The sequence below is a fragment of the Falco rusticolus genome, chromosome 13 (genome assembly GCF_015220075.1).
Source record: "Falco rusticolus isolate bFalRus1 chromosome 13, bFalRus1.pri, whole genome shotgun sequence".
In the NCBI taxonomy this organism is placed as follows: Eukaryota; Metazoa; Chordata; class Aves; order Falconiformes; family Falconidae; genus Falco; species Falco rusticolus.
In genome coordinates, this window is record NC_051199.1 from 30,173,592 (window position 1) to 30,189,535 (window position 15,944).

The window sequence follows — 15,944 nt, forward strand, 5'->3', positions numbered from 1 at the left end:
AGGAGAGTCCACAATAACCAGAGTGCACCAGGGAAACACAGCCTGGCCAGCCAATACAGCCTGCACTGGCTATGCACACAACAGGGCTGGTCCCACAAGACTTCCAGGTAAAGAGTCACCCTATTGGGTCACAGCAATCCTTACACTGTTCACATAAACGTAGAATAATTTCGAAATGCATTGTTAAAGCAACATATGTGAGAACAAGACATTTCATACCCAGTGCAGACAGAAGGGAGCGCAAGCACAACCTACCAAAAAATCCTCATTGCTCCTTCAGGCACGCTCAACCTTTCTGACAGAGTGTGTGAACAGAGGTGCATCGGCACTGAAGACAGCAGCAAACAAAGCACTGACCCTCTCCTGTTATGTTCTTCAATGGTCAGTCTAGGGACTCTACAGAATCGATTTCAGTGTTCTTAACATGCTTATTTACTGTTATCAGTGGGTTTATAAATATGGTTATTAAAAAAGAAAAAACAAACTTAAAATAATGAAAGACATCTCTCTAGCAATTCCAGTCACAAAGTTAACCTCTTAGAAAATTAAGGGGAAACATAAGGTGGTGGCATGCTTGCCACAGCAAAGCTCTTGTTCTTCTGGTGGCTCTACTGGTGGCAAAGCAGCACATATTCTTCACCAACTGCATGGCAACAGACCAAAAACTGGTGAAACTTGTACCTTCTGTTATTTTGATCCATTTATGTTCAATAGTCTTGGAGTACAAGTTCCCTGTTTCAGTTCAATTTATACTCAGAAAAACTCCCAGATACTGTCAGATTAGCTGCTTGTACACAGAGCTCCAGGAAAGAAAGGCACAAATAAAAGCACCTTTATTACTGTGTTCTAGATACTGCCTTGGATGAGTTTTAATGACCACTTCAAACTTATTTTGTGCTGCTGTTCTTAACAGCATGCAGGATCCAAAAAGATAGTTCAAAATTGCCTCTTCCAGTTATACAGACTGCTACAAAGCAGCAAGAATTCTCCTTAACTGTAAACTTTAACAAGAATGCAACTAATAAGACTGTTAAACAAAAATTGTTAATACAAATTTAAATGCAAAGAGCACACAAAGGGGTTGGAGTTAGTGGGTAGGTTCTTTTAAGAATGCATCAGCTTCCTAGCTTACTATGTCCTTGCCAGACACAAGAATTTCTGTAAACTGTTCCTTTGCTTGAGAAATAGACCCTTGAAGTGAAGTGTACAGGCAAAGAATCTGGCTGTCAATACAATAAACATGCCTGAGCTGAAACATAGTCATTCAAAGGAACTTCTTACCAGCTAGATCCCAAGTTCCCCTTTGCCCAGGCACCCTCCTTGCAGAGAGGGAACACACTGCACAGCAGCAGCTGCCTCCAGCACTGCTCCACATCCAGCACATTCAGAAATACTGCCCTATTCTTACAGCCCAATTCAGTACAAATCAATATCCAAGAAATGGAGGAAGGAGTATTTTGATACCTTTTTTGCTAAGAGAGTCAGGGGTTTACTTCCTGCTAAATCTGTGAACCAGTTGTGAATTGCACTCTGAGACCGAGCAGTAACCAGCCAGTAGTTGTCTTTGGCATTTACTTGTGGTTTCTTCTTCCCTGTGTCCTGGAAAGTGTTAAGTTTTAGCTTTTCCGCTAGTATGCTGCTAAAGTAAGCGCCAATCTGGTGAGAAAAAAAAAGGCAAAACATATATGACAACGCAGTAGGTAAGCATCTATCCTACATTAATGCACGAAGGATTTCCACGTGAATAGATGCAGTAATCACTCTAGTTCAGGCTATCAATCTAATAAGATTACACTTTAATTCCCTGCAGCTAGGAGATGGGGATTCTTGATTTTAAGCACCCATGCAACACTTCTGCAGTATCACTGCAGAAGGTGCAGGTCAGCAAAACCAAGCCCAAGATGACCAGTCCCCAGATACCAGAGGTACAGCTGCCGTTTAGGCCAGGTCATGGTGAATGCCCAGAGCCACATCCCTTTGGCTGATCAGCGTCTCAGATTCAGGCCGCAGTTCAGGGTATTCTTACCAGGTCTCAGAACCCTCCTCCCCTTATTTACACTTTACCATAGCATAAAGTGTGTAAATACTGGCTTTTTGCTTCTATCTAGAACAAACTACGCTCTCGCAAGAACCACTTTGATTGTCTTTCCATCATTAGTTACAGCAGGCAAAGGTTCAAAGATCTGGGTAATCTAGGAAGTGCTCTGATTTCTATTCCAAACACCTCCACTACTACTCCATACATCCAAAATAAAAAGCTTTGCAAGATTTGCTTCCCCAGCATTTTCAATCCCAAAACAGCAGAAAAAAAAACAATGTAAGTTTTACTTCCCATGTAAGCTTATTTACTTTTCAAAATTACTGCAATAGAAACTAATTTTTAGGCCTGTCAGTAAGAATAAAATGTTTTATTTTCTAATAAATATATTCATAGCTAGGTAATTTTAAAATATATGAAAAGCTTTTAGGAGATACTGAACTTATTATGGTAATTCTACACTTAAATCTTCCAAATAACTACAAGCACTTTCTTGTGAAATTCCATTTTACTTTTCAAACACTTATGTTCAATAGTCAAAAACACGAATAATTAAAACATAAGACAGAAAGCGCGTGCAAGTAACAATTCTAGAAAACAAAATCAGAAGAATGTAACAGGAAAACCTTTAACATTTCAACAATAGCAACCCTGTTATTTACTTGTATCTCTTCTTCCGCTAAACTAAAAGAGCATCAATGTGTAAGTAAATTCACACTTTCCAATAAGCCATAAAAAGTTATATATTTTAAAAGTCAAACAGCAGAAAATTACTTTGGCTGAAAACATTTGTATAAGCTTCTTGACAACAGTCTCCTTTGAAACCACTTCTTCCTGCTTTCCCAACAGAATGCCGGAGGGGGGGGGGGGGGGGGGGGGAGCGAGGGAGGGAGGCTGTGCATGAATCTGGACAAATCCCTCATAGAAATAGGGGATGTTGGGTTTTTTCCTAAACAGCTACTATTTTCAATTTGAAGGACTAATATTTTAGTTATTTTTATTGCTCTTCTGTATATCACACTTCTTTGATACTCAAAAAACACTACAGGAAAGCTAAGCTGAATTTCACTAGACAATCCAAGAACACATTTTCAAGAGACCTGGACCACAGTGACCAGTTTCTCCTGGCAAAAAACACCCTGATGAAACAGATAACAAGATGAAAGCAGGCTAAAGATGTGTAAATACTAGGAGCTCCCAGGGAAGGAGTCACTACTGTCTTTGTAAGTGAAGCAAATAAAAGAACAAGAGCAAAAATTAACATCTCTTCTACACTGAAGTGTGCTAGTCACGTTTTGCTCTTGGCATCCATGTTTTCCTCTGAAGGCTGATAACAGTAGATAGCAGAAACACTGTGCAGCCTTCTTATGTTAGTTCTGTAATTAACTTTAATATGAAGACTTCCAACTAGAAAGCAAAGCAGTCAAGAACTAAGTGCAACCCCAGCCAGCTTGGTTCCAATTTCAGTGAATATACTCAGACTGAAAAGCCCTGTCTTACCTTTGAGGCATTAATGACAATATTTCTAGCAGATCCATGCTCATCTCCAGAGAAGGCAGGTGCATTACTGAAGCCTTGCTTCACATTCACTGCAGTAAGTTCATCCTGCAAAGTGTTTTAAGAGAAAAAAATGAAATGACAATTTAAGAAGTCACATAATTCTGAGAAGCACGTTTTTATAAAGAAAATGTATGTATTTGCTAGTATGTTCCACTCTGCGTTCACCTGAACCCTCAAAGCACTTTGCACACCCAGGGGATTTCAGTGAAGGGGAACACGATGCCACTCCTATCCTCCAGTCCCCAGTAAGTGTTTGCCTTACTACAGGCTTCAAGGCCATAACTTGATAAGGATGCCACTTGTTTTCCTGAAAGAGGATTGCTGCCCATGAAAAGGGTAGCAGGAAACAAGGCCTTGGCAGCCTTCATAAACCCTGGAGTGTTCCCTAGCACCCAGCTATAAATCTTCCTCATGAAAACAGTGCCAGTCACCAGCCATCCTGACCAGAGGAAGGGCAGCAGCGCACCCTCCTCTCCTCGAGATACACCAGGATCACTGGAACCAGATGCATTGCTCCACAACAGAATGCTGCTGCACATCCCTCGTTATCGCCAGAATCATGCGCATCCATTTTACCAACATGAAAACATGTTTGCATCCTTGTTTTCTTGAGTTTAAAACATTACCATTTCACTTTGTGGCCCCACAACCACCATTTGAGAACATCTACTGAAATAAGAAGCAGACCACCTCCAGCAGAAACAATTTCAAGTGAACATCTGTCCCTGTTGCAACAAAACCCATTTCTTCTGAAGTTACTTTCACAGTGGAAGCATTACTAGTCTCCTAACTACCAACACACCTTCATTTTGCTGCTTATCGGTATTTAAGCAGGCTTAGCTGGATCATATTTGCAGAAAGAGCACAGACCAGACAGAAGTGGGGTCAGTAGCATTTGGTGGAAGCACACACCCAAGTCTTCACAAATGCAGCGTGTAACTTCCTAAGCGAGCCCCATCCTTCCCTGTCTTCACTCTATATCTTCACCAAATTAATATTCTTCCATGGAGGCTATGCGTTTACTCACTTATGCAGGATCACATGCCTGTCAGACTAAGGTTTACCTGCACCAGTTGAATGGGAACTTGGCTTATTTGTTTTTCTTAATGTCCCTCTGAAGAGAAGGCACGGATCTCCCCCAAAGAATCAGTTACTTCCCACCAAAGGTTACTCTACACAAGTTCAAGCTGTCCATGAACCACTGGTAGTGGGTGAGATAGTGGAACAATCGCCAAGCTGACTGTGAAATAACCTATAAAAATGAAGAGCAACTGCCATGCAATCAAACAAATAAAATAGGCAAAAATAAAGTTAAGAATGTCATAATTTTACTAGAATATTTTATTACTAGTTTTGGGCCACATGTCTCCCCAAAAACAGAAACCCAGAAGCTTCCGTTTTGTTTATCCTGATGCTTTGCAATGCATTTTGCTTTTCAGTATTTTTGCAAAGTTCGGGAGTAACACAGAAAACAGTAATGTATTTAGAAATAATCTCTTCTCTCTAGAGTTTATGAAGTTAGCAAGCCTCATCTGAATTTTAAATGAAATCAACAAGAAGTGCTGGAACACTCCTCCACCCACACTATCCCCAAGACAGCCTTGAAAACACAGATAAAGGCAGAGAGGAAAGTGATCAAAGAGATTATAAGCAAATAAATAAAAGGTAAATGGCAAACAGATAGAGGTATATGTTACTATTAGTGCTATTTCCATGGATAACCCCAGTTGTGTTATCTTTAAACTTCTCCTCCTTCGAAAAAAGCTGTCTATATATCATTATGCTGAAAATAACTAAGAACCGTATGTTGTACTGCTGTATCTACCACTGCTGTAGGAACAAGCTGCGGATGGACTGACAACGAAAACACATCAGTGTTTTCGTTTTGTCTGTCTCAGATTATTAGCTCAGATTTCTCTCTGCCTTCAGCAGCAGCTCAGAAATTTTAAACATGGAACATAGCACAGTTGCATAACCAAACACCGACTAAAATGAAAACACACATCATCTGTGAATGCAATGCACAGAGATAGTTTTACAAATTAACAATAAAATGGATGTTCACAGAAGCTCTCATTACATCTCACCTACGCCAGCTCCATTAACAGCTCAGGGTCATTGCCTAAGAGCACAGCTGGCCCCTAGCAGAGGGAAAAGCTTCCTGGGCAAACAGGCAGCAACACCAGCACAGCTAAGTTGCACAATACTGAATGTAGCAGGGTTAGGCCCGCCTTCACTTGGCTTGATCTCCAAGCCCTCGCCTAATGAGAGGACAGGTGTGCTGCATGCTGCTGTCACTAAGTGACACGCTCTGCACTGCAACACGCTGGATCCTCTGGGCTCCTGCAGGGATGCCAAGCTGCCTTTCAAAATGTCAAGCAGGGCCCCAAGCGAGCCCAATCAAGGCTTAAAACCTTTTGCAATTTTAAATAGCCAAATGAACGTTCAGGCCCAAATTGCGTTCGTTTCAGAAATAATTTTAATCCTTTTGTGTGGGATATTCAAGACCCACTGAAGTACCTGCAGCGCTCTCTGTGAACACAACATGTAGAGATGGCTATCTTTACAGAGAGGAAGCCCTACAGGAGCTCAGCTCTACAAGAAGTCAGACCCCAACTTAAACCTGCACACATAACTTCACCCCATCGCAGCCAGGACTCTCACAAAGCATGTTCAGAGGAGGCACCTGTAGCACCTACCCAGCCAGCTGTGGTCGCGGCATTCAAATCTAGATGAGAACAAATGCACTGACTGCTAGGACCAAGCATCGAAGCATTATTGTTGGGTGTTCTGGACTGTACAAATCCATATTAATTTGTTTTTAATTAAGAGGAACAAGGTCTTTCAGCTTAAGCATTCTTCTCCTTCCTTATTATTGCAGTAACACTTGCTGACTGCAGCACCAAAACAGTAAGAGAAAAGCAGAAAGCTAATGATGTCTAAAGGTTTTGAAAAACAAGGAACTGGCCAGTTTATTCCGACACCTGAGCTGAGCAAACAGATGATATATAGAACTATACTATTCAACAGTCAAAACCAAGGAGTTTTTGGAAGACATTCTTTTTCTCCCTGACCTCAAAATATTCCTTCAGCAAATAATTTTAAAAGTCGTCTATATTAAACTCATGAAAGCAACAAAACTGATCTTTTTAACCAGTCATTACTTTTAGATCCTCTCACATGTTTGATCTTTTGCTTTGTGTCTTTTTATTACAACAGGGCATGTACTTCCAGCAGCTCAGAGCAACCACCACCTTAGCTTGGAGGCCCAAACCCTCTGCATGAAGGTCCAGGATTCCAACCTGTGGCGTAGCTGCTGCAGCATCAGCCTTCCACTTGCACTCAGCTTACGCTACCCAGTGTTGGGCTTGGTTCAAACAATGAGATCAAATAATAACTCCTAGAAGATGCTGTCTCATAGAGTTCGTTACCTGGTATGCAAAGAGCCAGCCTCTCCTACAGAGCTGAGATATCATTTATTGCATAAATTTGCAGAGATGGGTGCTAGGTGGCAAATCCACAAAGCTAGCCCACCTCTCACACATGGTAAAACATTTCATACTTTGAACAATTGTTTACAATTATGTTCAGTCACGCTTAATTCTGATGGGTTCTTACCAGCCTGGTATCCAGCTTTCTTTTCTTCCATGGTACATGTTCTGTTGGGAGAGGGCTTTGTTAGTAGCGGGCTTTCTTTGCTTGAGGGGGTAACTTTCAGTATGCTAATTAGCATAGTTCACACACAGTACAAGTAATTTTCTGTTTGGTCTTATTAACCATTTGGTTCTCCTTGAGCTTATCTTGTTACACCCTACCTTGACATATTTGTGGTGCCTATCCCTTCTCCCAAGGCCATGTTTTGTTAAATATTTTCAACATGTTCCATTTTTCAAATTCTTTCTTGTTTTCATTATAGATATTTACATACTTTGTCTAAATTTCAAGTTTTATCTAATACTGAGTCGGCTGACTACAAAAAGACAGTATAAAATACTGTGCCAGTTATAGATTACTAAACAAGCTACATTTCATGATGAAGAGAGGAATAACAGTATTTAGAGGAGCATTACCCACTCTGAAGTAACGGCTCAGAAGTTGCAAGCAAGGAACTGCCCTACCCAACAGCCAGCCACAGGCAACGGAGACTAGGAAGATGAAGTTCTGTTATAAACACATATGGAGAGGGCCAAGAAAGACTCCCAAGCGGCATAAGGGGATTAACACTGGAGAGGTCTCTCTGACAGAAATTTCAGCTGCTTTACCCATCCTACCAGTGAGAAGGTGGTCTGGGCTACTAGAGATTGTAGACGTCAGGGAACTGAGCCTTGAAAGGGTCAAACCATGCATGCTATGTGCAGAGAAGGCAATTAAATTTCCTCTGCCAGAAGGCTATTTCTCAGCATAAAATGATGTTGATTGTGCTTTTTTGTGCTTAGCAATTGAATTAAACTGAATTTAAAAGCATTACTCACAAGTAAAATCACCAGGATCTGGCCCTGATGATATGGTACATTCAGTGGTCATATCTTTGGCTTGTAATGAACACAATTTGTGTTATGTTTTATCTATCTTATGGAGATAACAACAATCCAGAGCACAAGAAGTGTTAGAAAAATAGTCCACCGGAACACGTGCCATCAGCTGCTCCTGCCAGGGCATGATTTCCAAATCTCCCTCAAGCTCCACAATCAGCAGCAGGAATTGCTGATTATACGGAGAAACTATGTGCAAAGCACTGTCCAAGGTTCAAAAAAAAAAAAAAAAAACAGTACAGAAAGACAAGGAAAGCTAATTCTTCCTAAATCTTTCTCTTTTAGAGCAATACCAGGTGTTAAAAGCAGCCCCAGCAGGTAACTGCATTCAAGCAGAAGCTGTGCGCTATGCAATTTAAAGACTTCCCTTCTGCCACCCCCTTATTTCTGCAGAGAGCATGGAGCACACAGGACACACGCCAACGCTCAGGGGCTAAGCATTACCCCAAGCTTTCCACATCTTGTAAAGTAACAGATTCCCACCCAGCACTAAGGTGAATGCGCTCTGGAGCATGAGAGCACGGGGTCCCTGGAGGTGCTAGCTTCTCTTCTAGCAGAGAGGGAATTTAGAAAGGCACAGGGCGACAGCTGGCAACACTAACATCACCAGGCAGCCCCTTTCCACCTCTACTAGGACCCATAAATCCGCATTTGTCTCATTTTTCCAATGACAGAAAGACTTCACCAGCCCAAAGGCTGGCATGGCACAGGACTGTTTCCTGCAAATGCCCCCATACAACACACACTAACACTGCACGTACACACGTGGAACAAAGACTTTCCCCAAGCCACATTTCAATCACATTATGGCAAATAACAATGAGCCTGTTGCAGTTCTACTTACAAATGCACCCATGAAATGTATTTTAAATATTAACCATCTGGGCACTTGCCACTTCCATTCTTATTGTAACCGGCTGCATATTTATAAATGTGTCTACAATAATCAATCCACCACCTGACTAAAAATATTCAACAGTCCAGAGCTAAAAATTCATCTCCATACATTGTCATAGCTGAGTTCAGATACAGTTCTGCATGCCTGGTCACGATCACACACCAAAGAAAATATGTTAGAGAAGTATTTCTAGTTACCATAATCATCAAGTTTGTGAGTATGATGAGTAGTGGCATAAGGGTGAACAGACAGAAAAGATGCTAGTGATCAAAAAACTGAGCTATGTCTCAAAGGATTAGTAATGGACTTGAATATGCATCTTTTACTGTGTGCTGTCCAAGCTCCTCTCAACCAGCACTGACCAACAGTCACTCTCTGTTGGGCGTTCTCCAGCCTATGTGAGCCAGATGATAACGCTCATGAACACTTAACAAATTACCCTTAATTAGCCTCCTTTCTGGAAGTCTCAACAAGACAACAGACCAGGGAAAGAGCAAAGCATGAAGAGCATTGCACAGCTGACCTGCTGCGCTTGCTCCGTTTAACTGGAGCTCGTCCTCACTGATGAAGCCTGATGGCTTCTACAAGCATCAAATTCAGCGGGACAAGAAGGGGCCAGGACCACCAGAAGAACAGGACATCCCGGACCACCACGCAAGAGGCAGGGGTATCTGACACACACAGCTTCCAGTATGACTCATGACACAACGCACAAGGCAAATCTCAGAGAAACCCACCGACTTTGCTGGGAGACATCCCATCCACAAAAGCCCACCAGAGGCTCCTTCCACCCACCTACAGAGGGCCAACGGCTCAGAAGCGAGGCTGGGAAGCCAGGCTGGGGAGAGCCCACAGCCAGCGCCATGGCTTCTGGCCGTGCCAGCTGTGCTGCAGCACCCACCCGAACTGCACGCTCGCCCCCTGCCCCGGCTGGCGGGGGTCTCCGTGGGTCTGGCTGGGGCACCTGGGAGCAGGACAGCCACAGGCAGGCACACAAGTACAAGCTACAACCCTGCTCACCTCTGCTCTGTGTTTTCAGGTGTGTTTGCTGACCTCCAAAACCCTCCAACCCTTCAGAAACACAAGTGGGCAGCTCAGCAGGCCCACGCTTGCCTCGGCTGGTGGCGCAGCTCACCCTCACGGGCCGGGGGTCTCCCCTCACGAGAGGTGACCGTACTCCTGACAGGCCCCTGTCCCTCACGGCTGGCGGCCCGGGCCCCTGCCCTCCCCGCAGGGCGAGTCCGGCTCCCGGCCAGCGGGGAAGGCGCCGAGGCCGCGGTGGCGGTGAGCGGGACCGCCGCCCGCGCCTCGCCGCAGAAAATGCAAGTCAGCGGGCGGCTCCGCGGCCACCCGGCGCCGCTCAAAAGTTTCGGGGGAGGCACCGGGCCGGGAGGCGAGGGCGGCGGCCCGCCGCGGGAGGGAGGCGGGCACGGGGCTGGCGGCAGGGCCCCGGCACCGCAGGCACGCTGCGGCCGGTCTCACCTCCTTCTGGCGCGGGTCCTGCGGGTAGACATCGGGCGGACCCAGGCGCGGCCGCTTGAGCGGTCTGTGCTCATAGCTGAGGAGCCCGAAGGCGGCCATGATCGCTCATGTTCGCCGGCGCGGCGGGCGGGCGCTGGAGCGGGCTCCGAGCGCCAGGGAGCAGCACTCGGCGGCTCGCCCCCCGCCTCACCCCCGCCGCGCCGGGGGCGGGCTGCGCGGCGCGGCGGCGGACGGGCGCGGGGGCGGTGCAGCCCGGCCCACCGCGGCTCTTCCCGCGGCAGGTGTCGGCCGGGACCGCCCCGGGCCCTCCTCCCCGCCGCGGGCACTGCCGGCGGGCCCCGCGCTGCCCCTCCGCCACGGGGCGAGGGCCGGCGGATCTCCGGTCCCTGAGGGGGCTGGGCGCGGGCAGCGCTGCCTGCCCGGCCTGGCGGGATCGGCTCCCCCCGCGGGCGGCTGTGCTCCCGCAGGGCCCCCTTCCGCCGCAGGGACACGGCACCCGTGCCTGGTCCCGTTGCTGACGCGGTTCGCTTCAGCGGAGGAGTAACGCAGGTGGGCGCAGCGCCGCGGAGGTAGGGCCGGCACTCCGCCGCGGCAGGCAGGAGCGGTCCCTCGGCTTCCCGGGGCGGCTCTAGCGCCCGGCGCAGCTAACCGCGGGGGAGTGCGCAGCCCCCGCCGTCCGGCCGGGCAGGGCGCGAAGGGCTCGGCTGCTTGGGGTCTGTCGGAGAACCCCCACTCCCCTGCCCATGACTACGGAGCGGCACCGTGCTGCTTCGCCAGCAGTGACCGTGACCCCTGTGGGGCTGCAGCCGTGGGTGGCCCTTGGACGAGGCGCTTGGTCCATCTCCCTTCGGCTGCCGCTCCCGGTGCACGGCCCCAGGCCCCGTGCCCCGCTTTTCCCGAGGGATGCTCCCAGGGGCCCGCCTGTACCACCCAAGTAGATCCGCTGATCCCACTGGATCGGCCAAGCAGGAAACCTAGTGTCAGTAGAGGTGCGGTTTCTAATTAGCGCACCTTCAGAACAACAGTAACAGGACATCACAGCCTGCGGGCTCCAGGGGCCCCGGGCACAGGTGGCTGCCCGCACCCGCCTTCCCACCGCGGGGCTGGGTCGCAGCCCGTGTCCGCCGTGCAGACGCCCTCGCCCCGCACGGCGCCGCCTCCTTAGGTGCTGGAGCGGTAGGTGCATCCCTGTATTCGCATTACAGTAAAGCAGCATGAAAACACTTTCTTTCCCCTCTCTACCTGTTACGTGTGCCAGGTCCTCTCCTGGTGCTACTTCTCCAGGCCAGTACAAATACGAGGTACTTTGGAAATACAAGATTAAACAATCAGTTGCAAATAAGTCTAAATAAAATTAACAGCAGCACTCTACAAATGAGCTTAAGTTCCAATGTAATATGGACAAGAACAGGAAATACAGGCAAACCCTATTTTTTTTGTCTCTAAGCAATTCTCTGATCAAGCCACAGACAACTTAAAAGCTGAGGCTGAATAGGCAATAGCAATAAAGTTGAGTAGTAATGCCCTACCCTGTCTCCTATTTGTTAATGCATCGTCTACTTAAATCTTTGCCACTTTTGTACTGAGTTACTTTTCACGCATCCAGCTGTGGTGCTCACCAAAAGTGAGGATCAACAAGTCTGAGATCATCAGACTTTAATATCTAGCTCTGAGGTGCCCTCCTTGACAGATTTATCAGACTTTGTATGCAATCCAAGGGCACACTCCAAAGACCAGCAGTGTTTATCAGCTCTTTTCCTTCACTCCACCAGTGGATAAAAATGTTTCAGAGCTTTTCATAAGTTACACTGGCACACTAAATCAGTGTTGTGGTCCCTGGCTTTGGGAAGATTAATATCACTTATGTTTTAAGGTAGTATCTTTATATTTTATTCCTGAGACTTTGCCAAACACATCTTGATGCATTTAAACACACAGATCCCAGTCTTTTGGTGGTGTTTGTGTCATGCAGAATGGTCTGACACTCTCATGATTTCACCCACTGTTCTGCGTTGATTTGCCTGCATTTTACAGCACCCCTATAGCGCAGGTGTCCCAGCAGAGACTGGCCCCATGAAGTCCACAAGTCAGGCTACAGATCTGCACTATCCACTGCTCCTGTCCTCAGTTCAGTCCCTGATGTTTGTGAAGTCCTGGTTCAAATCCAGGTTTTTTTAAACCCTCAAGCCTGAAAACATTCTGACCTGAAGCTTTAAGGTTTTTTCCAGAAACACTGCCAGGGAAGCCAGGTTTGGTTGAGCTATCTCTGTTCAGAGGGGAAGAAGTATTTCACATTGCCTTTGGTCAAGTGAGTTGTGCCTTAAGTCACCACTTTAGTATGGGAATTTGAGGAATAATCTCCGAATAAAGAAGAATGGCAAATACTAGTTCATGGTATGGTGGGTTTTTTTACCATCATGACTAAATTCTTGTCATATGCTGTGACTTTGCTGATGGTAGTTAAAAATAGAGGATAACTTTGAAAATACTGGGTTAATTATTGTTTATATGCTTTCTTCAAGGACATCTCATTGTTAATATTTGCAGGTCTATTCAGTTCCCATGGTAATGAGGGACAAATGGCACCACTTGTTGGCTAGAATCAGCTGGAGTGCCATCATGCAAGCTTCCCACAGGTGTTTCTGCTAACATGCACATCACTGGGTCATTATCACTCTTGGTGTTTTCATCCTGAACACTACTACAACCAAGGATGGCCTTCCTGGTAAATTGGTATTAATTCTACAGCAATTGTGACATGTTGGAAAAGAGCAAAACAATCAGCATCAGTTTTACATCTATCATGAGTCATTACATGACTGGATATATAGAAGTTTTCATCCATAGAAGTTATAAAAATCCAGATCTCTTGCAAAACTTGGCAGCAGTTTTGGAGGTCCAAAAATCTTTTTCTACTCTAACTTTACCATAGGATAAATTTAATTGATAAAATTAAAAATAAGTGTCCATTTGACTGCAATGATTGCCAAAGATCAAGTTCACACAGCACATTTCAAGCCCCATTAGAAATAGCATGCTAATATTGCTTTTCAACAAGTTACTGTTCTTCACCTGTCTGTATCTCACATTGCATATTTACCCTTCAGTATAGCAAACCAGGGTTTAGGCATCTGTGGGAGAAAAAAAGGAGGTGGTTCTTTTCCACTCCTCATTAACAGGCATTTGTTCTCATCAAAAATAGTTCAGTGCATTTTTTGCAGTGGTTGTTCACCTCATGCACTGTTGACCTGCCTTGGTTGCCAAATGCAGAGTCGGTGAACTGGCGTGGTACATAGTGCTGCTCATGCTGGGGACAGACTGAAAGAGGAGCCGAGCACCCGCAGTTGCGACTGAAGTCACAAGGATGGTAGCATTTTATACATCACCACTAGTACTCACATGTCATCTTATACTTACAATGAAAACTGAAATTAATTAGTTAATCTTCATACAACACTCCAGTGACTTGGGTTGAGAAGCATTATAGTCTATTTCTTTAAATTTAGGTGGTGTTTTTTTTTAAAGTTTAGTAGTTGAGGGAAAATTTGAGGTGAAAGTACATCAATGACAATTTAAAATCAGCCCTTTTCAGGAACAGCTACACAGGAGCAGACAACACCATGTAAACAGGGAGGAAAAGTGCCAAGCCCTCTACAAGGTTAGGCACAAGCTGAAAAGCCTCCCAAGCCTCCCATTGTGCCCCATACAGGTACAGCATAAGAGACAGGACCCCTGCATAGCTCATCATCCAAACACTCAAGATTGTCTGATAATAAAGCCTTGCCCTATTTTTTTTTTAAATAAGCGAAACAATGACAACAGTCTTTCCTTTATCTTTTTCATTGTGTGCATGCCTGAAGGGAGAAATGGATATTTAGGGAGACAGGAAAACATTCCATCAGCAATCTGCTTGCAGAAAAGCCAGGACCAAAGAGCAGGACCAAGAGGGAGCAGCAACCAGCCAGGATTCAGGGAGAGGTCCCAGGGTGCAGCATTGCTCTGCAGGGACAGGGAACAAAGGAGCTGACACCTGATGAAGGGCAGAAGGCAGGGAGGAGCAGCATGCCTCCTCACCAAGGGCAAAGCCCCAAGCAGCCAGCATGCAGGAGGGGGGCTATGGCAGTAATGGCTGGAGCCTCCAGAGCCTGTCTGAGCCACTGCAGAGAAGGGCAGTCATCTCCCATACTGCAGTGAAAAACAGGAGCAGATTTAGTAACACCTTGGACATATGGGATGGGAGAAAAGACTTGAGCAAGATGAGTAAGCTGCAGAGGAAGGCTCTTCTGCAGCAAACAGGATGGAACTACCAGGAAAGACCTGACTGCAATGCAGGCTGTGAAACTGCTCATGATGCTGCATGAGGCACTGCTCCCAAAAGGAGCACCCCAACACTCGGGCCAGGAATTAAGTATCATCCTAGACACAGCAGAAATTTTACAATATTCCTTGGCTACTTCAGTTTTTAAGCTTGTCCTTGAACTGTGATTCACCTAAGTCTTGCTTCTTAGTGTGATATTACCAGAAAGTGGCGAATGTAATGCTTCTGAGGGAAGAAACCAATGTTTCTGTTTCCTCTTTTTATCTTGTGATTTGCTGCACCTTCTTTGTTCTTGTCATACATCCAAAGCAGTATTTGTTGTGGGGGAGCACACAGTGTTTGCAATAAAATATCTTCTGTGATCATCAGATACCTCAGCTTCACTTTTTCCGTTAATTATCCATTAGTAAATAAGTAATAATTATCCACTCTGTAAACCTCTTATTTGTTTCACATGCTTTAGAAGTGGGAAGATGTTACAAAAACCTGTCAGAAGTTCACTGAAGGAGACCCTTCTTTTCTAAAACCAACAGCCTTTAACATCAGAAAGCATGACCTTTTTCCTCCCCCTATACTTGTTTGATAAACACAGGACCAGATACCAGGAAATATTAACTGCCCAGAAAGCAACATTGTGTTACTGCACAAAGAGACCCTGTCAGATGCCTCCTTAGTGTTTGCTGCAGAATTCACAGCTGGAGTTAGGAAGGGACTTGTATTGTCTGCCATGGCACATATTAACTGAACTGTTTTCAAACAAATGCAGTCAGGATCCATAGCTGATAACGAATGTTCCAAGAAAAAGTTACTCCAGGGCAAACTCCAGGACAATCCTTCACTCTAATTTCTAGCTTCTCTATGCACAGTGTTATCTCCAGCCCATCCTCACGCCACCAGCCACTGCCTAGCCTGCTGCAAGATACGGCTGGACCAAGGCAAACCCCCTCTGTGCTGGCTGCTCCTGTATTGCCACCTCCACTTTTCTGAGGGATTCTGAAACATCTTAGCTCATTCAGAAAATTACGTAATTTTCCACGGCATAAACTATTTCTCCATATGGAAAGACTATCAGAAAGCTGACTCTTGGAAAAAAAAGCATTTATCTGCTTTGGTGAC

The 15,944-nt window shown here is 45.6% G+C and overlaps 1 protein-coding gene across 6 annotated transcripts in view; it reads right to left on the reverse strand.

Moving 5' to 3' along the window:
- Nucleotides 1-10,688, reverse strand: part of MED12L (mediator complex subunit 12L) — a 150,067-nt gene extending 139,379 nt beyond the window's left edge. For all 6 annotated transcript variants that reach the window (XM_037407173.1, XM_037407172.1, XM_037407170.1 and 3 more), the window contains exons 1-3: nt 10,511-10,688; nt 3,539-3,643; nt 1,465-1,656 (exon numbers count right to left, since the gene is read on the reverse strand). In XM_037407173.1, coding sequence (XP_037263070.1) covers nt 1,465-1,656; nt 3,539-3,643; nt 10,511-10,609 — 396 coding nt within the window. In that variant the 5' untranslated portion in view covers nt 10,610-10,688. The remainder of the gene's footprint in view (nt 1-1,464; nt 1,657-3,538; nt 3,644-10,510) is intronic.
- Between the last annotated feature and the right edge of the window lie 5,256 nt (nt 10,689-15,944).